This window comes from Argiope bruennichi, chromosome 3 (assembly GCF_947563725.1).
Source record: "Argiope bruennichi chromosome 3, qqArgBrue1.1, whole genome shotgun sequence".
NCBI lineage: Eukaryota > Metazoa > Arthropoda > Arachnida > Araneae > Araneidae > Argiope > Argiope bruennichi.
The window spans coordinates 28,077,244-28,101,971 of NC_079153.1; the positions used below are offsets into that span (position 1 = coordinate 28,077,244).

At 26.2% G+C, this 24,728-nt stretch overlaps 1 protein-coding gene across 1 annotated transcript; it reads right to left on the minus strand.

Moving 5' to 3' along the window:
• Positions 1-7,784: 7,784 nt before the first annotated feature.
• On the minus strand, positions 7,785-22,703 carry LOC129963776 (bifunctional polynucleotide phosphatase/kinase-like). The gene is made up of 15 exons (XM_056078324.1): positions 22,445-22,703; positions 21,275-21,640; positions 19,742-19,899; positions 18,424-18,503; positions 17,553-17,631; positions 15,719-15,926; positions 14,470-14,537; positions 12,887-12,979; positions 11,976-12,068; positions 11,078-11,105; positions 9,564-9,625; positions 9,012-9,121; positions 8,843-8,930; positions 8,475-8,542; positions 7,785-7,962 (listed from the first exon to the last, which is right to left on the minus strand). Exons 1-15 carry the CDS (start codon positions 22,593-22,595, stop codon positions 7,839-7,841), a joined length of 1,776 nt encoding a protein of 591 aa, XP_055934299.1. The 5' UTR covers positions 22,596-22,703; the 3' UTR covers positions 7,785-7,838.
• Between the last annotated feature and the right edge of the window lie 2,025 nt (positions 22,704-24,728).

Genomic DNA, 24,728 nt, shown 5'->3' on the forward strand with positions numbered 1-24,728 from the left:
TTTTGCAGAAGGCAAACAAATCGAAAACTATATTTTTGTATTATCTAATTAATTCTATGTCATATATGTAAAATAAAAAGTCAGTGCTTTAAAAATGGTAGAACTAGGTAGTATTTCCAAATTCATTATAAGTTTTGAAAAAAAAAAAAAAAAAACAATTTTCGCAAACATAAGTTATTATTACTTTCTCGTATACGTAGTATAGAGAAAGTACAGTAATCGACAAAAAATTCGAAAGCGAAATTTTGATGAATATTCACGAGCCAGATCGAGTTCGAAAACCACATTTTTGGAAAATGCCCGTCTGTGACAAAGATAACTCGAAAACACTTCCAGCTAGTTGGTTGAAATTTGGTAGGCGGTCTTTATACCAAACTTGCAGATTTCTATCAAATTTTGAGTAAAATTTGTTCAGAGGAGGTCCGTTAGTTCGAATATACATTAACACGATAACTACAAAACGAACAGAGCTAGATAAATAAAATTCGGCACACATATTCACCATGTATAGTAAAGACACCAGTAAAATCTTGATTCAAAATCAACAACGTGTTGATTGTCTATCGGTTTGTACATTCAGAAACATCAAATGCGACAATTAAAAAAAGCAAAGAGTTGAATATATTAAATTAAGTATGGAATTTTGTGAGTACAAGTGCAGTTTTGTGTCATATCTTTGTTTCAATCGATTGAGAAAAACGTGTTTAAGGCACAAATTATAAAAAGCACTAAAAAAATGTCATCAACTTTCCTTTCCATTCCAAAATTTACAATCGAAAATTAGTAAAATCGTACAAAGCCATGCTGATAATTTTTATTTTTAGATTCCCGCATATGAGCGTTTTGTACTTTCTAGTGCAACGAAAAAAACCGTGCAAGCATTTTGGGCACCTTTTTATCGTCAAAGCCGAAATTTGACACAAATTTAGTTTAAGTGACATATACCAAATGTCATTTATCTAAGTCATTAGATATATACGAATGTACAGACGGACAGATGACGACACTTTGATGGATTTTGTTCAAAATATAATACGGATCTACAGTTTATACTAAAACTATTAGTCAAATTTTGTCTATCTAACTTCTGCCTTTTGAAATTATTTTATTCAATTGCTTTATTGCATTCACTTAAAATTTTTCGAAATTTGATAAAAATCTACAAATTTGGAGTAAATACAATATACCAAATATCATCCAACTAGCTCCAAAATATTTTCGAGTTATCGTATTCATGAAAAGATATAAATTAAAGAGAGTGGTTTTCCCCAAACTTTCTCCCATACTCTCCGATAAAAATGGTATTCTCTCACCTTCTATGAATAAGCCTTGAGCAAATTGTAAACATCAAGAGAGTTCACATTTTATTTTTATAATGACGCACATGAGATTACAATATACCAAATATCATCCAACTAGCTCCAAAATATTTTCGAGTTATCGTATTCATGAAAAGATATAAATTAAAGAGAGTGGTTTTCCCCAAACTTTCTCCCATACTCTCCGATAAAAATGGTATTCTCTCACCTTCTATGAATAAGCCTTGAGCAAATTGTAAACATCAAGAGAGTTCACATTTTATTTTTATAATGACGCACATGAGGTTACAATATACCAAATATCATCCAACTAGCTCCAAAATATTTTCGAGTTATCGTATTCATGAAAAGATATAAATTAAAGAGAGTGGTTTTCCCCAAACTTTCTCCCATACTCTCCGATAAAAATGGTATTCTCTCACCTTCTATGAATAAGCCTTGAGCAAATTGTAAACATCAAGAGAGTTCACATTTTATTTTTATAATGACGCACATGAGGTTACAATATACCAAATATCATCCAACTAGCTCCAAAATATTTTCGAGTTATCGTATTCATGAAAAGATATAAATTAAAGAGAGTGGTTTTCCCCAAACTTTCTCCCATACTCTCCGATAAAAATGGTATTCTCTCACCTTCTATGAATAAGCCTTGAGCAAATTGTAAACATCAAGAGAGTTCACATTTTATTTTTATAATGACGCACATGAGGTTACAATATACAAAATTAAACAGATACTTGTGTATCGATTGCATGAAACTTTCTTTCTTTCACCACAGAATATCCCCGAACTTGGAATCTCTAGGATTCCCTTTCGGTTGAAAGGATATACGTGGAAGTATTTATTAAGAAAAAAAATACACATAAAAAGACATAAAATATCAATATACACATAAAAAGACAAAATATCAATATACACATAAAAAGACATAAAATATCATCAATACACTTACAAAGTAACTATATACAATATTATAATGATGAAGGAGGTGTTCGGTGGGGAGTATGAATAGATGAAATCTATTGAAGTTAATATATTCCAGAGAAGAGCTTGGTTGAGAAATGAAACAAAAATTTGATGATTGCATGATACTGATAAACGTTAAGTTTAGTTATTATTAATGTCCCGTTTTTAAAACAATACTAGGGCTATCTCGTAATTTTGAACCGCGGTTAGATGACGACACCTGATTTGGCACCCCTCTGTCCAAACTTCCATGCCATACATGCATGAGACGTTTGACCCCGATGGATTTAACATGCACCAGGCCCGCTTACACGAGGGTTCTTCGGTGGAATAGGGCCTCAAACTTGCAACCCTCCAGTTCCGAGACCGATACTGGTAAACAATAATTACGAAATAACGTAATTATAGTATGGCGAATGTTTAACTGTGATTATTATAACAATTTTCACGAAATAATTACGAAATATTGATTTTTGCATTAATCTAATCTAACATGCGATTTTTGGCATTTATTTTAAGACTAATCACAGTTGTGCGATTAAACAATTTAAACAATTATCAGAACAATCGAAAATGCATTTTGGACGCCTTTTTTCCAACCGGAACCTAATTTGATACATAATTACAACTGTAACCACGACGCCTCCTAGGAAATTTCATTTACTTAAATCATAGCAGTTATTGCGTTTACACGCATAAGAAAGCACGGTATTTTTCCGTTTCCAAGAACCGTAAAAAAAATTTAAAAAATAATAATAATAATCGCCAAGCTGTTGGTGATTTGGCAAAAATAATTTAATTATCGCCAATGACCCTCGAAATATAATGGTATTTTTCCGTTTCCAAGAACTGTAAAAAAAAAAAACACCAAACCGTTGGCGAAAATAATTTAACTTTCGCCAACGGTCCTCGGAAAAGTACCAAAAGCATGAATGATTTGACGGATTTGGTTCCAGATTTGATACAGATTTATGCTTTAGGCGCTAAATCTTGTTTCAAGTCTTACTCAGCTAACTCTTTTCGTTTGTTAATTATCATGTTATATTTAGACAGCGGGACAAACAAGACTTCTTCCGAATGGATTTCATCCAAAATTTGGTAAAAATCTACATATTGTAAAATTCATATACCAAATTTTACCCATCTAGTTCAAAGCGTTTTTGATTTATTGTTTCCACAGAAAGACAGAGTCCCAAAAATGAATTTTTTGGATTCAAGGAGGTCTGAAACATGGAACATTCCTTAACATTTTGAGGTCAAAATTTTTTACGATTGCAATTCTTTCTCTTTCGTGTATTCGTATGCGAGAAAGTATACAGGATATAAAAATGTCGTGTCATCTAGTGGGATATAAAGCTACATTGCGTTTGGCTTTAATATAGGCGCACCGAGGGGAGCTTTATAGATATTCTAGACAAGAAGCAAAACCTTTGTTCGTTTAATTCGCTTTAAAAAGTCAATTCTTTTAAAGACTTTGCAGTATGCAGACAATTAGCTATGCAAATACATCCTAATAAATATTAGCATTTTCTAAGCAGCTGATGATAAATGAGAGTGGAAATATTATATTCCAAACGGCTCTTATTATTCGCATTATTTTGCTGGGTAATAATATTCTTTTATTCATGCGGTGTAAAAGTGATATGATTTTGAATTGTTCAGAATGTTAATGTGTTGTACAATGCATGCTTAATTGAAAACAATCAAGATAAAAAATTGTTATGAAAGACCGACTAATGTTTCACTAATATTATATTTCTTAATTATTTTGCGAGAGATATTTTTTCTTCATATCTTCAAATAATATCATAAGCAAAGCAGTGTGCATTTTGAAATTAATAATTATTCATAACATAATTTGACTTTGCAACTCAGCTTTTTTCATTTTCAATTTTTTAAAAATAACTGCAAAAATTAACTTGCTTTTTTGGATGAGTTCGCATTTTTCTTTGTTTGCAATCAGTTCAGTTTGATTAGCAAGGCAGCTATGCAGACAATAGCAACAATACAGACAATGATTAGTAGCTACGCAGACAATAGCTTTTTATTTAATTCGCCCAGTATTATATCAGAATCTAAAATATTTATATAAAGAGAAATTGGAGAGGAAAATGTTTTATAAGAAGAAAATGAATTTTAATAAGCTGTTAAAAAAAAGTTATCTAAAACCTTTAGCATTAAACTTCTTTAAATTTTTACAAGCCTTAGTGGAATTTTCTTATCCAAAAACTTCTCATGGAGTTAAAAAAAATAATACCATATTATATATATATATATATATATAATATGCCCCTTTATAGGGAAATAAATTAACGTAGCATTTATATTATATTTTAAAAATATGAACCAGAAAACTTTTTAAAAATAGTGAAATTGAAAAAATTCGAATATTTTCCGAAAAATTACAAAAATTTTGCGTAAACATGTTTTTTTTTCCCCGAAATTAATTTAAACATCCAAAATCGGATGCCTTATTGCAATAAATTGATTAAGAATATGCTTAAACATTTGGTCAGCAAATGTTGAAAATTGAATGTAAAAAAGCATAAAAAAACTGGTAATTTTTAAAAAAATTTTAAACTTAAAATTTCTGATGCAAGAAAAATACTTTAGAAATCAAGATTTCTGAACAATTTGCATCTATCCACCGCAAAATAAAGTATATTTTATCGAAATTATAGAACAATTTTTTTCGGAACCAAGTCCCCTTAAAATACTTTTCTTGGTCAGTATCATTTATTGATTCTACATTAAAGTACTTTCCAGGGGTACTTGCACGCAAAGAAAACAAAACAATTGCATTTTAACAGTATTTCTGATTTCTAAAACAAATTTTGTTGTTAGAGAAATAAAACCACAATATTTAAGCAAACGTATCACATATTTAATTATCTCATACTTCTTTTTTATTTAATGTTATTCTACCATACATTGTATTTCTGAAAGAGCTATTGGTTCTGCTGTATATATATATCATAATTTCATCTACACAGAAGTGAGTTTGACAATGCCAAATGAAAGAGAATGAGAAAAAGCCCATATGGACTCCTAAAACCCTATAGAAATCCAATTTTTTAAAAAAAACTGTTTGAAAGTTAAGGCAGATAAACTAAATATGCTATCAATCAGAAAAAATTTCTAATTAAAAAAGATTCTGACAGACCTGTGCAAAAAATAAGCATATATTTTGGGAAAGCAAGAAATATTCTATAAGATATCATTTTAATCAGGATACCTAGATTTAAAGCTGAGTTGCAAATGCCGTAACTTTGGCAAAATGAAAAATCGAATGACCACGAAAAATTTTTAATACTGAATACAACAAATGCAGTTCCAGCTAAATTCTATCAAATTCACTATACTTTTCCATTGAATCAGCTTCTGAATGAGGCTGCTACAAACCTTATCACTGTTCCAACTGAAGAAAAATTTAGAGGATCATTTGCAATATATCACGACATATTGATGTTCGCTAAAGAAGAAAAAGAAAAGGAAATTCGAGAAGGACTATTTTGGCATCCGAATTTAATTTCCTGTCTGCTTTAAATCTGCAGTTTTTGTTAGGTTCAAGAAGGTAAATTTTAAAACCAAATAAAAAAAAAGAAAAGAAGGATTTTTTTTATTAAGTTATAAACACAACGGAAAAAAACCCAGCAAACATCTTCATATCTGAAAGAGTTCATAATGGTGATTTTACATACATTCTATTTATCCGCCATCCTTTTATTTCCAGACATTTCGACGTTTTTTCTATATAGAAGAACTACAACTTCAGTGGTGTGATGCAGATAAAAAACTAAATTTCTGTTTGAATGGAATACTTATATGTTTTATTATATATCCATTTGAAAGGTATATGAATGGACATGTATAAGATACATTTAACAGATTGTAGCTAGAACAGCATTTGTGGTTTTCAATATTAAAGATTTTGGTGACAATTCGATTTTGCATTTTGCCAAGGTTTCCACTTAAATCCAGGCATCCTGAAGAAAATGATGTCATCTTATAGGATTTTTCTTGCTTTTTCAAAATATGCGGTGCTTATTTAACATGTGGTTAGGTCAGAAACTTTTGAAATGCAGATTTTCTTCTGAATGTCAGCATATTTACTTTATCCACTATAACTTGAAAATGGTAAGAAATAATACAAGGTTGCTATAGTGTTTTATGATCCACATGGGTCCTTCTGTCACCCTGTTTTTTCTTGGAATATTATATCAAACTCACCTTGCAAATGGATGAAACTATGATTTAAGATTTGCATGGAAATTATAGTTGAAAATTTGTATAGTCACAGATCCAAGTTTTATCCAACGGTTAGTAGATGCATGCAAATGCAATGAAGTTTAAAATCGTATCTTAAACAACAACATAATCTACCTAGAAGATGCATCTGTACTCAATCATTTTCATGGCAAAGAATAATGCAGCACCCTGTTTTATGTGACATTTTATAGAGCATTGATGGTATATTAGAATGACTGAAAGCTTGCTACACATCATTCAATTAGTTAATGTTATTGTAATGTTCCATGATGATATTGTAATGATATCTGTTCCCTGATTTAAAAACTTCACTAAAAGGCTATAAAAAGTTATGAATATCATTATTAATATGTAATATTTATTTTCTAATAATTTACATAAGAATGATGAGACTTTGTGGACATTAAGAATATTATTTTGATAAAAAAATCATTTATTCATTTTTTTATTAAATTTTTTCCAAAAAATAATTTTTTTATCTAATTTTCAGTTATATAATATGTGGCATTTAAATAAGCCCATATTTTTCAAATTTATGAAACTTTAATATGATTTTTGTTACCTTTTTAATATTACTATTACACATACCTAAGAAGTTGATAATAAAAAATACGCAACATTTAATCCTTGATAAATGCCATTAAAATTTATTTAAAGCTAATGAAAAATAATTTTGGTAATATTTTTAAAATTAGGCCTGTTAAAAAATATGGATAAAGATAAAAAAAGGAATGATTAAATAAAAACAGGGAAGGGCTGTTCATTGAAGTAAAAAAATATCATAACTCCCATTCATCAATCAATCAATAAAGAAACCAGAACCATAAATTTGGACTATATTCATGATTCTGAAAAAATACAATTGGACATATTTTGGCACTACTGATTCATGCAAATTATTTTTATTTAGACTTACATATTTTACCTTTAACTGCACATCACAACCAAAACTAATTTCTGAAAAAAATGTAAGCATCTCATATGCAATTGTTTTACTTAAAAAAAAAAAAAAAAAACTTTTACTTTAAGTATATTAAGAAATGAAACAATCAGCAATGCGTAAACAAAATGGAAAATTAATTCTTTTTCTCCCCAATTCATTAATAATTTTTTCCCCTTTTCTGTTTTTTCATAAAAATAGATACCAAAAGTAAAAACATTTTCTTATTTACAGAAGGGGAGTAACAGTAAAAAAATAATACAATTTGATAAAATACTAAACTACAATTACATAAAATAAATAGACTTTTATAATCCATGCTCATACTAAAAATTTCAATATTATTTTTCAATCAAAAATTTTTGAAACATTTTTTCTTCATGCTTGTTTTTAAATCTGGGAACAAAATTTACTTTCACAAGAGCTGAATAACCTTCTTTCATGCTTGGTTCCTGATATTTAGACCTAAAATAAAACATGTACATATACTACTTCATAAAAAAATATAAAATACATTCAGATTAATTCTTCAATTTAGGAAGAATTCATATTTTAAAGACACACATGTATCTTTTGTGTATTAATGGATATATAATTAAATTTATGTCATTAAAATTATGCAACATATTAAAGTACTGAACTTAAATATGTTAAATTTATGTAATTCATGCTTAAGCCATACAATGTGATTAATTATTCATCACATGGCTTCTAAAAATTGCAATTAATTCATTAAGTAATTCTCATTTTTGATGCTTTTAAAGTCAGTTTTCTCAGGAATGAATTATTAGCATCAACTTAAAACTTACTTTATTTAAATGTTTTAATATTATCTGTAAAGCTGTGGTTTAGTTAAATGCTTGCTTAGTTAAATAGCTACAAAGATCAGAATACTTCACAATGATTAAAAATATTATTAATAAAAGAATATGCATTGAAAACAGAAATGCTACATAATGACATAAAAGAACACTCACTTATAACTGTTCAATACCATATCATTAACTCCAACATGCTTTTCATCAGGCGCTTGAAGTTCTCTAAACTAAAAGACAAATATATTCATTGCTAACACATATGAATAAAATTTAATAACAGATTACTTTTTGGTTGAACTAAACAAATAAAAAAATATTTGTTAAACGTCTTTATTTCTGTTATCTGATGTAAAATTTCCCTCATTTCAGGAAAATAAAATTTTCATTAAAAAGTTGAATCTCATAAGCACAGATTTTAATGAAATACAACCAGAATCAAAAACAAATGAACAAAATATCACAGTAGATAAAAAAAAATATGAATATGACTGAAGTAAACATAATTTTAAAAGTTCATATCTACTTACAACATTGTTATGCTTTGCTTGTTCTATTGAGCAATCAAAGAGAAAACAACGACAAGGGACTTTAAATTTTTTAGCCACTTCAATATACCTGAAACCAAAATAATGACTTTAAAATATACCAATTAATGAAAAAAGGGGAAAAAAATAATATACATGGCAAGGGATTTACCTGCTTCTGCTTTCGAAGTCAGGATTTGTATTATCTATTATCACTCTCAGACCACTGCTTAAAGATCTTGTACATTCAGAAACACATTTTTGCCATGATCCTAAGATATCCTATAAATCAAAAATTTATAATTAATTTTATTTTCCAAATAATAATATTGCTTTTTTATGTAAAATGCACACATTTTTTCAAAAAGTGATTGAGATGTGCAATTTATTATAGAGAATTCATATCTTATTTAAATTTGAATAATAAATTAATTTTAGAAATATTTTGTGATATTTGACAAAAAAAAGTAAAATCATTATTTCTGTTGAAACTATACTTCTAGAATACAAAAGAAGTACTTATATACAAACTTTTACTGACTTTCTTTATATATTTAAACAAAAAATAACAAACCACTATGGTTAAATAAATAACATTTACACATATTTATGACTATACATAAGCAAAATTTATGGATACCACATATAGTTAATAATATCATTAATGTTGAATTAAAATTGCAACACTAAAAACAAATTTTGAAAAAATAAAATAAACCCTTACTCTATTAACATGAACATATCCATTGGGAACCAAATATGTCCTGGCGAAATGAGTTTTTCCAGCTACAAAAAGCATATTTCAAATATATAAGAATATTAGTTTCAAAAAATATTTTAAATAAAAAATTTAGTTTTCTTTTTTACATTCTAAAATAATAAAAATTTAAAAAAAATCATGATAAATTTTTTTATTTTCAATTAATTTTATTCCTAATTAAATATTTTAATTTTGACATTTTTCATTTCCTGTATGTAAATTATTTATGAGCTTCATTGAAAAAAGAAATGCATAAATCTAACTGAAAAATAATAATAATAACACTAAGTTCTTTAATAGTAGAAGTAGCGTAATTTCACATGGAATCAACAATATGTATTATGCTTTATGATAGTTTTATTTAAATTTCTATTATACATATAAGAAAAATATTTTTTAATTTAATTATGTTCCATAACACATCAACATGGGTCTTCATTTGACATATTAATTGCCATCACACATAATATAGATATCAAGATCTGATTGCATTATATGCTAATCTAAGCTATTCCAACTTTGGCATGAACAAGATTAATATGCAATATAATAATTTTTATGTTTTGAATAGTTATAAGAACTCCACATTCTATATAAGTGAAAAATGGCTTTTCAGTTATAAAAAGGAGTTAAGTGAGCAAAAATGCTTTTATCATTCAATTTCCATTTCTTTAGCGATTATTTGCTTCAGGTAAAATACAGAATTTCATATGTGAATAAAATCATGAAATTATGATGCATATTTTTAAACAATAAAAAAAAAATGTTCATCAGTTTGTTTAAATACAACAAATAATTTTTTTGGTAAATACTAAAAAATTATAATTACTATAAAGTGCTCTTTTATTTTATTTTTAATGTCCATGTGCAATGTAGCAAACTCGTTTAGTTAAAAAGTTAATAATATATCGAATTTTCACTTGCAACTTCAACAATAACATTATATATTTTTAAAAGCATTTGCAATATTGGTCTCTATCAGAAAATACAATATTAATCTTTTATATTAGATCTTCCACAAACAAAAAAAATGCTTCTTAATGGAATAGCTGAATACTTTTGAGCTCTATAATATATTATTGATCTAAGAAATAATCTATTTCTACAAATATAAATGTTTAGTCACAACAAAAATCAATCTCCCTCCTCTTTATGTCCAATTTCAAAAATTTAAGTAATAATTACTACAAAAATCTGTAAATATAAAAATTATCTAGAAGACATTCAGTTTTACTACAATGTGCTATTATCACACATAAAGATGTCATACATTTTAGCTTCTCAAGAAATTTATTATGTTATCATCATTTGGATTCATAAACAAACCATTTATGGTCCAGAATAAAAATATTTTATATAATTATTTTCTTTGACAAAAATTTGCAGTAAAATGGAATAATTTTACAAATATAAAATAGTTAATAAATTTGGAAACAAAAAATAATTAGATTGGGACAATTAACTACAAAGGAACTTACCAGCAGGAAAGCCAACAAACACTATAACCTTTAAAAAAAACAAGTAATATAATTGAGAGTGAAAGATAAATTCAAATTTATAATAATTATTAAAGTAATAAAACAAATATTGTGGAAGACATTTCCAAGAAACATGATAAACTGCTTACAAATTTGAAGACTATTTAAAACCATATAATGATCATAATAGAGAAATTTGTATTTGCTTCAATCTTTATACTTATACTATTCACTTATTACAATAAATACAATCTTATACTTTTTGGATAATCATTCCATTAAATTTTCTTATATGGATCTTTTCATTATTTGAATAAACTGTTAAATAACAAATGAAAAAAAAAACAGTTTTAGTTACTTTCACTGTTTATTAAAACAAAAACTATACTAAAAGCCTTAAGTAACAAAGTGAAAGATGTGACAATAAAGAACTGGCAATTCAAATTAAATTTTTTTAAAACAAATCCTCATTTAGGGAATGAAAGACAGATAATGCACCATTTTTATGTTTACTATATCGAAATTTTTTAAAACGCTCACGTTCTTTTGAAAATGCACATTTTGTTGTACCATGACATTATTATTTTAAAATATTTTTTTCTTAACCCATTCCTCCTTTAAGAACTTCAAAGCTAACTCATGTCAACTTTTCAAATTACCAGATTAAAATGAATTAATAGCCTCATGTAAACATTAAATTATTATTAAAAAGACTTTGAAATTTTATACAGCAGTAAGCAATAATTGCTTTTTGTTTCATTATACTATTATAGATATATCCATAATGTTACAACACATTACAAATATTTCAAAAATGTAATATTATGTTAAAATAGTGAATATATGTTTTATTTAATTCTTGACAATATTAGATTTGTTAGCATAAGCAATGAGTTACCTCTGATGAAGTTGATATGATATTATTAGCATTCAGTTCTTCTGTAGGAGGAGGTTGAAGCTTTATTGCAAGTGCAGTTGCTTTCAAATTTCGCTGTAACAAAGATACAAAAAAAATTTCGAATAAGCCTGTACTTTTTGAAAATATGGCCACAGTTTAAAGAAAGTTCTTTTATACAAAAATTATATAAAACTAATATATTCATGATTTAATATCTTTTCTTTAAATATCTCTCAAAGAGTGAATTTCTTCTTCGCTTACTATACAAATTAAACTGTAAGACATTTATGCTAATGATGTAAAAATATGCCCAAAGATGAATTTTTGTATATTATAAGAGAAATATAAAATGTTAAAAATTACACAAACTCTAAAATTTTAACATGAATGGCAAGTTTCATTGGAAAGTTCCACTTTTTTTTTCTTTCATAAAATATTTATGTATATTTTTAAATCCCAATTAAAGGGAAAAAAATACATGCTTTTATGCAATTAAAACCAGCAGTTATGAAGAATATAAAATCCCTGCAATATGTATTCAGGTAATTATATATTAGTTCTATTAAAATATTGTTTGTTTTTAAGAAAATAAATGCATTGATAATGGTTTTTAAATAGCCCATTGTCAAAATTTTAATATCATATAGTTTTTTTTACTACTTAATATAATATGCAATAAAATATACAACTATGCACCTAATTTTCAAAAAAGTTTATAAAAGTATTATTCTTCATATGGAAATTTCATATTTTGAATTTCAAATTAATGTATTTTATAAATCAAAATAAAGTTTGTTATTTCAATACGTCAGAAACCATTAAAAGTAGAATAAGAATTGTTTTTACCAATATAACTTCAAGGGAAAAAAAGAATAATTATTAGTAATTTCAAATAAAATAAATATACTAACAGGATCAAATACAGGCATTTTATAACTTGCAGGCTTCTGACCTAGGAAAAACTCCTCTGGTGTAGAAAATTTCAAACCAACATTTAAAGCAAACTAAAAAAACAAAAATATATTTGTTAATGATAAAAAATATATATTAGTGCAGACAGTCAAATTTTATTATCAGCACTGTTTTTATTTTTTTACAATGACCAATAAATAATTTTAACATGCAAAATATCAAATGTATATGATACTTTGTTACCCAAATATCAATATTTAAAAAATATGTTTTAATATAAAATCAATAGCAATTACATAAAATAGAAATAGGATACATTGAATTTATTTGCAGTCATTTTTAGATATTTTATTAAACTGAAAAGAGGGATTAAATAACCATTATCATAAATTGATACACACTCACAATTATATTTGATCTTGTACTCAAAAAGACAGACTATGCTTTATGTTGATACAAGAAGAGCGTGTAGAGAAAGAACTAAAAATATCACAAAAATCCAAAAACAATAAATTTAACGTTCAACTGCAATAGAACTTGCTTTTATAATTTTTTATAATTATTTCAAAATATTTTAGAAGTTATAAATTAATGAATATTCAATAAAATATTAAGGTTAAATGTTACTGATACAGGACATATCCCCCACCCTATCAATTTAATTTTTAAAAAGTGAAATAAATGCATTAATATTCATTTTTTTTTATCATGCAATACAAGTATACTCTGTCTTTGTTACATTATAGTGATCTTTTTACAAAATACACAAATAAGGAAGAGGGGGGGGGGATAATTTAGGATGATCAACATGTGGTGTTTTAAAATAATTTAAAAATAATGACTTTTTTTTTACATTATTTTTTGGACTAGCAATTCTATTATAGAATCACTTAACAGAAAAAGAAAAAAAAAAAAAAAATGTTGGAAGAATTTTTTTTTTATAAAAATGTTTATTTTCTTTTAAATTAAAAACTAGGGAATAACTTCATAGAGTCCTTTTGATAGGTTAATTGCTACACCAGATTATATTTCAAGCTACAGAATAAACTCTTCAGGTTTAGTTACAAAGATTTGAAAAACAAGAAAAAACAGATCCCATTCTTATGCTCAAAGATTCTAATTGTATGCTCAATACGTTTCAAAACATTTGAAACTATAGTAAATAATAATTAAATACAGATTTTCAAAAAGACATTTTGTAGTAGTTATAAGTGACAAACATAGAAAGACAGAAACCTTATTTTTAACTAATGCTGACAATAAACAAAGAAGAAAAAGTAATGTCTCACTCAATCTTGTATGAAATCATCTTGTAATTCATCTAAATTTTTCAAACTGATCTCATTATTTACTGATTGCTATATTTAATGAAAATCATGGTATTTTTAAATCAATTTGAATTCCAATTTTAAAACTTCAGGCTTAAAGACCCTTTGAATTAGTAGGGATTATTTTATTTATTTATATTTTAGAATTGATATTATTGAAATTCAAAACTTTCAAAAAGAAATGTAATAAAAAATACAATATAAGTAATTATTATCCATTACAGAATTCCATTGAAAATAAATTATCTAATTACCAATCTATCAGCACATGAGAAATCTTTTTTCTTCTTTGGAGCCCAGTTATCAGGCCTTCCAGCAGCATCTTGAAGAGAAAGTTTCAGATTTATTTAAAATAACTGCTTACAATTTGTTTAATTAATGCAATAAATAGTTATTTTCTATTCATATCTTATTATTTTTAGCAAGAAGTTTAATCAAGATGAAACAGTTAAATTCACTTTAGAAAGCTGAGCACTGATACAAACCTTCTATAAGGTTACTTTAAAAATTTGCACCGTTAAATAACTGTACAGCATGCTTTGTCAAGCATTTAAAAAATCAGCTCTTTAAAATTAAGTATAATGAAAACAACCATTAATAAATAAAAACAATAAATAAAAAATGGACATTAAAAAGGATTTGATTCAAAATAAGACAAAGTATAGATAATCTAAGATGATGAAAAATAAATATTATGATAATTTTATTTGTATTTAGCTGAACTATTCTTTAAAAATATAAAAATTTTGTAATTTATTTTTCAGTTTTATAAATTCTACTATGTTATTTAAATAGCTCTAATTATTAATAATAGCCTAATACACTTTAATATGGCTTAATGTTTTCCACTGAATTTCCCAAAAAAATATGCCACCATTCATTGAATGCATAATAAACTGCAATTACTATTTGACGAAAAAATTAATTTAACTCTAAGATAAGCAATAAAGAAATGCATAGAAAGTATCCAAATAAAGTTACTAGAATAATTTCAGTAAATAATGTGTGACTTTGGCAAGTAAAGATATTACATATTTATAGAAAAGTACTATTGGGAAAAAAAAGAAACATCTTAATGATAATTAACACTTGCTTTTAAGCTGCATTTAAAAAAAAAAGAGTAGGAAAAGAAATGAAATAAGTAAAATCAGATAGGATATATATCTATATCAGAAAGGGAAGAAATCACATGCATGTGCGATTTAGAAGTGAAATTTTCTAGAAATAAATTAAGAGGACAAAATTATATTTAATATACACAGTATATTTCTATTTTCTTTCTCTAACATAAATTAAAAGTGGAATAACTAAGCCAAACAATGAATGCTCTAAATATTAAATAACAAATGAATCTTATCTGAAACAGAAAAGAAAAGTTTAATAGAAGATAAAAATAAATTAAACATAAAATAAATCAATAAACATGTTATTTACATTTTCGTATGATAAGATGTTAAGTTTTTTATTGTAAGTCTCACCCCAAAACCAACAATAAAAAATTACCTCCAACATAAAGACTTGATTTTATATCAACAGGCATCCCTTGATTGCATTTCTGAACAAAGTAGTCCCACATACCAGTATTAGGTTTTCGATATTTTCCTGAACCAGTGGATACCATGACTTGAACAGGAACACCCAATTTTTGTACAATTCGTCGAATTTTTAACTTAAAATCAGTAGTGGATGTCTTTCCACGAGAGATTCCTTTCTAATAATAATAATAATCTTTTAAAAAATTACATGAATAAGAAAAAGTTATTGTACAAATTGTTGGAATAAACAGAACTCTTAATACAAATACAAAGCTATACTATATGATAAGTAAACACATAATATGTACTTAAAGTATGAAATAAAAAAGAAATAGAAAACTAGCTTTAAAAACATTTAAGACACTTTCTCTCTTTTAGCTTGAGTAAAATGACAACTTTCAAATGTAGAAAACTAGCTTCAAAAATTATTAATCATATTACAGCATATCCCAGAAAGATAAATGATGTTATAACTATCAATGTCATGTATTCTTATTTTATCTGTTTATAAATACTTTAAATTTTATTTCATTCTAGAAAACATCATTAAAAAGTGTAAAAAAAATCCTTTTATTGAATTTGTTATAACCAATAAAGTTAAGTTAGTTGAGAGGGATAAGAGTCCACAATGATTGCAATAGAGTAATAACTCATTGATATTTAAATAAAATTCTAATAGTTTGACTTCCAAATATTAGTTTCAGATATTATTTGATGGTTAAACAGAGTCTACTTGTTTTGAATATAATACTATTATTTTTGAAAATAAATGCAAAGCCTTTTTTCTCGTGAATAAAAAAGTGAAAACCCCCCCATGAAAGAAAGAAAAGTGAAAACCAAGATACATGTCAAACATTTGTTAAAAATCTGTTAATTGTTCATAAAAAATATTTAGAATTATAATACTGTGATGAATTTACACTTAATATGACTTTTCAAAAAACAGTGTTATTCTTTTAATAAAATGAATAGTCTTTCCTTATATTTATTAAGATATTCTAAAATACTAACTTTATTTTAAATCTTTATTGTAAATGTAAATTAAATCAAAGTTAGTCAAAGCTTATTCAACTTCATTCACATTTAAACTTCTTTAATTTTCTCAAAATAAATAAAAAAAAGTTTAAATAAATAATAATAATAAAAAAAACATAGCATATTTGTTAAAATTACTTGATCAGAAAATATAAATAAAAATTAATTAATATAAGGTAATATTTTAAAGTGGTAGCTTATTCATTAAAGTTTCAGAACAGTATCACCCACAATATTATCTTAAAAATTTAATCAATTTTGATTTTTATCTTATTTGATTATTTTTTAATCCCGAAAGTTCAGCAAACAAGTAAGCGAACAATAAAACTTGAAACATCAAAATTCATTTACTGTGCAGAATAAATAAATGACAAAAAGAAAATTTCCTCTCTTTGAATTTAAAGTGGTTGAGCTGAGATTTTCGCAACTCTGGTTTCGTTTTCCAGCTAATTGATACTGTTTGCCTTTTTTCCCACTCAGTAAGATCACCTTTAACTCTTGTATTTTCCTATTATATAGTATTTCCTGTAATTGTATTTTCCTAAAATTTATATATTTTTTCAGTTCTTGTTCATTTCTGAGATAAAAAGCTGCCACTGTATTTCAAAACTGAAATAGTTTGGAAATAAAAATAATTTTTGCTTTCTTAATACATATAGAAAAATATAAAAGAAATAAAGAAATTAAAAGTAATATTTTATGGCATACTAAACTGAAATTTCATTCCAATAAAGAATGATGGAAAAAAATTATTATATAGATTTTACCTGATTAGTAAATATCACGATTTTATAACCTTCTGCATGTAGTTTTTTTAGCCTACCAGGGATTTCTGCATACATTATTCTGAAAATGATTTTCAATAAAATGAATCATTACTACGTAAAATATAAAACAGGACGAATAGAAACATTTTTTTTCTTTTCTTCAACGCAAACAACACACACACACACACACACACACACACACACACACACACACACACACAAAAAAAAACAATCCATAAACACCTTAAGAGTGAATTAAAATTACAATGGATATTATTTGCAATAAAAAACAACAACATTATTTTGAAAAAGGTAAGGATAAAATTGATGAAAATAGAGCACTAAAAAGTAAAATTATAAGTATGGAAATATGCAGTACAGATGATGGAAGTTTTAAGAAACAGAATTACAAATTTTGATTAGATGGTAACATAGTGTATTGTCAGTTTTAAAAGGAAGTTGAATGACTTGGGATATGCTTTGAAAGTATAAAATCACTAGTTACAGAATATTATAAAAGATATAAAAAAACTTAAATTTGCTGTAAGCAAAAATGATATCATATATATAAATTCTGATATAAGAATGATTTTTTTTACTATATCTCTACTTAAGATTAAAAATATAACAAGATATAATCATTTATGAAATAAATTTTTTTATAATAACAATTTGTAATTAATTTACATCATATATTTAAATTAATAATTATTTTAAAAATACTTTATGATATATTTGATGTATATTATCTGATGTATAATAAAAATAATTTTGTAAAGAATAAAAAAACAACAACAATATCTTTAACTATCACAGTATCTAGAGAAATAAAATCATGTGAGTATTCCATGGAACATATATTTATACTTACTTCCAATCATCCATACTTGTAGGAAAAACCCTTCCTGATTGAGTACAGATGATAGTATGATCTAAATCAAATGCAGCTACCTAAGATGGTACAAAGAGAAAACAATTCAATTAAAGAATTATTAAATGAAATTAAATAAACTATGAAGTCAAATTAATTTAATTTTATATAAAGTTTTGAGAAAATTCCCAAAATCCTCTCCTCTTATGATAGAGAAAAATTAACTATGTAACCAGACAACTTTTCCAGCTTGCCACCTAGCGTCTGCTTGATAAAACTTCAGTCTGTGCTCTGGAGTCATAGAATTAAGCACGATGTTTATCCACAAGAATTGAACTTTTCCTTAAATGTTTGTCCTATTATTGTTTTTCATGTGTTATGTCCTTTAATGTTTCATTAAAAAGATTTAAATCATTTAAGCTTCTTTCCTTAAGAGTTTTGTTTTTCCCTAGCAGGAATAGTTTTTGGCACCCAACGGTAACTAGTTTTGTTTAAGGTTACAACTGACAAATATTTTCAGAATTTCTTATACTGCATTTGGTTTGTTCAAGAAATTAAAATGATTCAGCCTTGCATGTAACAGGACAGTGACAATAATGAAATAAAATTTAAAGAAGACGACGGAGAGTTATGCATTAAACAATAGAAGATAAAAGTAAATTAAATTTTAAGATAGTAAGAAATATTTTTTACACATTTTTCTTAAAAAGGATATATTTAACTCATTTTGTAAGTATTTCTGTCTATGGGCTGAAAACTATTTGCAGGACTTGTTAATGAAGTATTTTTTTTCATTTCTTTATAAATAAGAACATAAGAATAATAGGCAATCCTGTGACAGACACTATTTTTTTTATAAGAGGCATTTTGCTTGAATAATTATTAATATTTCTTCATTGAATTGTAAACAGTTCTGAAAATAATTTAATGGCAAAGATTAGTAAGTTGGACAATTTGCAAAAACTTCAATCATAATTCTTGAAACTATTACCTAATGTTTTCACTAATAAAAAAAAAGTGGAACCATTACACATAAATGTTTAAGAAAATACAAAAAATATTGAAGGCTTATAGAAAGAAATTTAAAAACAAGGTTGGAATAAGTGATATTATATGAGGATACAAAAATTCAAAATCTAACAGTGAACATTTTTCATACTATCATATTACTCAGTATTTTGGGCTACAAAAAATTGTTTTAAATTAATTCAACTACACATAAAACATTTTTAGAAATAGTCTACAGTTGGGCTGCTTTATTCTTTTTCATTTAAAAATAAACTAATTCAGAAAAATATTTGTTAATAAAAAAAATTACCTTTTTCTGGGGTTTAAGATCAGCTGGAGTAAATATTAACATTTTACTGTGATCATATTCTTCCCAGCGATCTTCAGTTAACAAAGAATTAAAGGCATCCATAAAATTCTTATGCAAATTTTCCATTTCTGATTTGGTATCGTGAACTTCTTTTACTTCTATGAGGAAGAAAATACTTTAATTGAAAATATATGTTAAAGCGAATATCTAGGTTTAAAATGAATAAGAAAAATATATAACTCTCTCAGTAGAATTATTAGAAAAGTTAAATAATTTAAGAATACAGTAAATGCTTTACCAAGGCAATAAAAACATTATGTTTGTTCATTTGATATAGCTAAATCAAGAAGAGAAAAATAACTAACATATATTTTGCTTTATTACTCATTTTATTTTACAAAAACTCAAATAGCAGAACTATTTTTATAGAAAAAGCATTAAATCAAAGAATAATAAGCAAAAATGTTGAAAAATATAAAGAAAATATAATTTTACAAAGCCTTCCAATTATCAATAAAGTGAATAATAATTTAATAATATGAAGTGACACGTGAAATGTCAGTTGAGCTGTAAGAGCTATTACAGGAGGACTGGAGATATTACAAAGAAATTTGTGGCATAACTGAAACAATCTTAAGAAATTTAAAACACAAAATGGTAGACAGGTGGCAACAGAAAATAGCACAATTTGAAGGATAATTTAGAACTTTTAATTTACTTTCATTACATAAAACACAAAATTACAAATAGTGTTGACTTTTTTATTAATGTTTAATTATTAAATTTATTTTTATTTTCAGAGATTTTAATCATTGCATAGCACAACATTTATCATTGGCATTAACAGCTCAAAATACAAAGAGAAGCAAGAGTATAGTAGAAAGATAGTTATATATTTTAACATAATTATTTAAAATCACAGGTGGGAAAAGTCAACAGAATTTCAAGTGGGTTGGTATGAATTAACATCTTTTCAAAAGAAATGTTCTACGATAGTTAAATGTACAATGAGAAGATTTTTCAAATTGATGATTTCCAGTATGTAAAATATAATAAAACTGACTGAAATTTGCATACCTTATAAGTTCTTTTACAGCTAAATGGAAATATAAAGAATTTATAAAATTAAAGTTGACTTTTAATATAGAATAAATGCCATTATAAAGTCTAATTAATATAACAAAAATTTTCTATTTAAATTATACAAAAAATTCATAAGTAAAATTTTTGAAATTTACCAATAACTGCTAGGTAAAATAAGTATATTTGTAATGCAAAAAAAGGCATGAATTATCTTGAATACTGTATGTTGAAATACATAATATATTTTCAGTGGGAATATTTGATAAATTATTAATAAATCATTCAAGTTTTGAAATAGCAAATATAAATTGAAGAAATTATTCTTTCCTTATAAAATTTATTTTTTGAAGTTAAATGAAAAAAAAAAGTCTAATGTGGCAAAAAATATTGATTTAGGAATACTCTCATAATATTTTATTTAAACTTACAAAATATAAGAAAAGACCATACCAGTAGTTTCAGTTTGAGGTTCGTCTTCATTACTTATAACTACATTTGAAGTTGATGGAGAAGAATCTTGAAAGTTAGAAGCAGAAAAACTACTTTCATTTCCAGAAGAGTTTTCTATTTTGAGTTTTTTGGGAGTATTATCAGGAGAATTCTTTGAAAGGTGTTTATGTTTATTTCTACTATTAGATTCTGAATCTAAAAACTCTAAAGTGAACTTCAGGTCATCTTCAAGAAGATTGATGCTTGCTCCATCAGAAACTTCAGCTTCAGTTTCACATACTAATAATTTATTATCTACTTCTGAAGGGTTTGGTCCTAGTTGTTGAATCACAGCCTTGCTTTTAGCATAATCAGCCGTAATTTGGACTATAGTAAAAAGAGAAAGGGCGGAAAATGTAGATTATTTAAATTGCATACATCATAGATAATATGATCTATGCATATATTATTATTCACATGCATAGATTATTAGAAAGTGAAAACAAAACAAAAATGCTTCATACTATTAATGCAAAAATTACACTATAAGAAAAGAAATAAAAGGAAAAAACTAAACAATACAGTACAGATTCTTTGACAATATCAAACCATAGCATTAGAAAATGTGTCAAATATAAACTAAACAATACAATTGGATTATCACATTTCATGCATTATCATTTTTAAAACATCGCAATTTTGCATTTGTGTCGTATTCTTTAATTAGGACAAAAAAAGATAACAACTAAATGATATTATATAATTTAAATCTTTCAATAGTTTATTAAACGTTGTGAATCCTTTTTTACCGTTAAACAAATCGGTTCTTTAAAGAATTACTTGAAATTAATTTAAGCTCATCAAGATATGATTGTCTTATATTTAAAATCACGTATAATTAAAATGGATTGCAATTAATACTGTGTTACTGATTTATTAAATTGTACCTCATTATTTGCTTAAATAAATCCATTAATAGTTGTATAAAACGTTGTGGTTACATAAAACGAACACGTACAGTTAACAGACGTTGATTAAACAAGTAAAATTACATGCAGAAAGAGAATAATAGCACAATTATCAGTTGAGTGCTTTAAATTAATAATATTTCAACCCTCATTCCAATAAATGTTTCTTTTCTAATTTAGATTAAAGAATAGCAGGATGATAAAGAAAATTTAAAGATGTAACCTTGATTTTTTGAGCACCTCCGGTCTCTGATTTTAGTTTGAGGGCCCCGACCAACTATTACTGAGACTTGATCTGGTAGCAGAACATCGCGAAATTTATAATTTCTACTTCGCAATATACACTGTTTAACCATTTCGGATTTCAGAGACATGTTAAAAAGTCATTTCATGGAAGACAATGAAACGTTCGACCTTAAGTGTCACGCAAAATTACTAGTATCCAAACTAGCCTGACTTGTTTACAAACTCAAAAATTGCCACAAGCAGAAATTATCAAGTGTTGCCATTCCTGAAAAATTAGTTCAGTTTCGATTTCTTTAATTCGGAATTCATTGCTGCCTCACACACCAAGTAGTATGTATTAGCATCGTTTTCTAAATAACTGAAATCATTACTTTTGGAATGTACTGCAATTTTCAAGCGATTCGAAATGCAGATTTTATCTAATCTACAACATTCAGAGTCCTAAAAACACATAAAAATGCTTTGTAAAATTTGGTATGAGGTTTTTTCTACCAGATTTGTAGATTTCTATCAAATTTTGGATTAAATCTAATCGTTGGAATCTTATATGCTTGTCTGTCTGTCAGGTTACCCGATAATTACAAAATGCATAAAGTTAACTGGGTGGAATTTGGTATACATTTTTAGAATTTGAATTGCAGATCTGTATCTAATTTGAACCTATCCGTCGAAGATTTGGCAGTGTGTGTTCATTCGCATACCTATAAAAGAAACGCAAGGGCTTAGATAAACGAAATTCAGTATGTAATCTTGTTACTAAAGTTTTAATTCAGCATCAAATTTCGGTTTCATTTGGCTATAGAAACATATTCGTTGATTCACTATGATTCGAGGCATAGTGAAATTTTTCACTACGTATTCATACGCTAAATTCTGAAAATGAAAGTCTGGATACTTGTGGCAAGAGGAAGAAGTCATAATACCTCTATTAAGAAGTATGCGAGAAATTTCTGGAACAGAAATCCTACTATTTACATTTTAATTACAGTTTCAATTGCTGTATGTTTTTTATAGTGAAGGTCTGGTAATTTCTAAAAATACAAACATCTATTTTCAATAAGAAAGTTTGTTCTAATTCTTGATTATTAATTTTGGTGTCTCACAATTTTCACCGCTAATATTGATTGAATTTAACTTCAATTAAATCTTCGGCTCATAACTCAATTTTTATGATTCTCTAATGCAGAAATAATAGCAATTATCAGAAGGCTGTTTACTTTCATTGGTATAATTGCCAAACATTCATCTTCAGAATTAAAAGAAAAAAGGATTCTTTTGTTTGAAAACTAATGTAACAGTTGTCCTTCCTGAGAGCTACGCATGCAGAAAACCGTTGATCAAATTTGATCATCGGAAGTCCGTGAATCAAAAAATAGGGCAAAACAGGGTGAAATCGACAGTCAGTTTGACTGCTGATCAGCTTTTAATCATCAGCTGATGTTTAACAACGGTTGTGAATACGGCCGTTAATTTATTAAATCCAGGAACTTTCTCAATAGAATCAAATATCCTGTTATAATAATATTATTAAAAGTTTACCTGTCCGAGTAATTTATCTTTCGCCGTACTGTAACTTTCTCTTCCTTATTTTTTATGTAAATTCCAAACATTAAGTATAATATTTCACGGAAATCACAAGCTATGATTATTTGATGAAGCACGCTATGATTATCTCACTATTTAAATATTTGATGAAGCAATAAAAACTAATCTGTTTCAATTTTAACAATGGAATGTACTATTGAAAAATATGTCAAAATCCAGTCAGAAATTGTACAATAATTTGCTGATATCATTATAAAATAATTTTGGACATTTTTAAGGGGTGTAAAATTTACAATATCTCCATGAATAACAAAAAAACTTCTAAAATTTTGTTTCATCCAAAAAGTTGCACTTTTTCTCTAATGAATTACACACACACACACACACACACACACACACACACACACACACACACACACACACACACACACACACACACACACACGCTAATGTAAATTTGGAAACATTACATTATTTTAATTCTGCAGTATTTTCAAATAATATTCATTACATTTTAAAATTTCATTTCAATATTCGTTCCAAAACATTTTCAGTTTAAATTTTTAATTAAACGGGCTTTAAATTAAAAAAAAATGTTATATATGGAAATTCAAGCTTTTCGGTGAATTTTGCCATGAGAAAGCTTACCCATAAAACAATTCAGCTGACAATACACTTACGAAACAAATATAAATGCGCATGTCATTTCACTGACT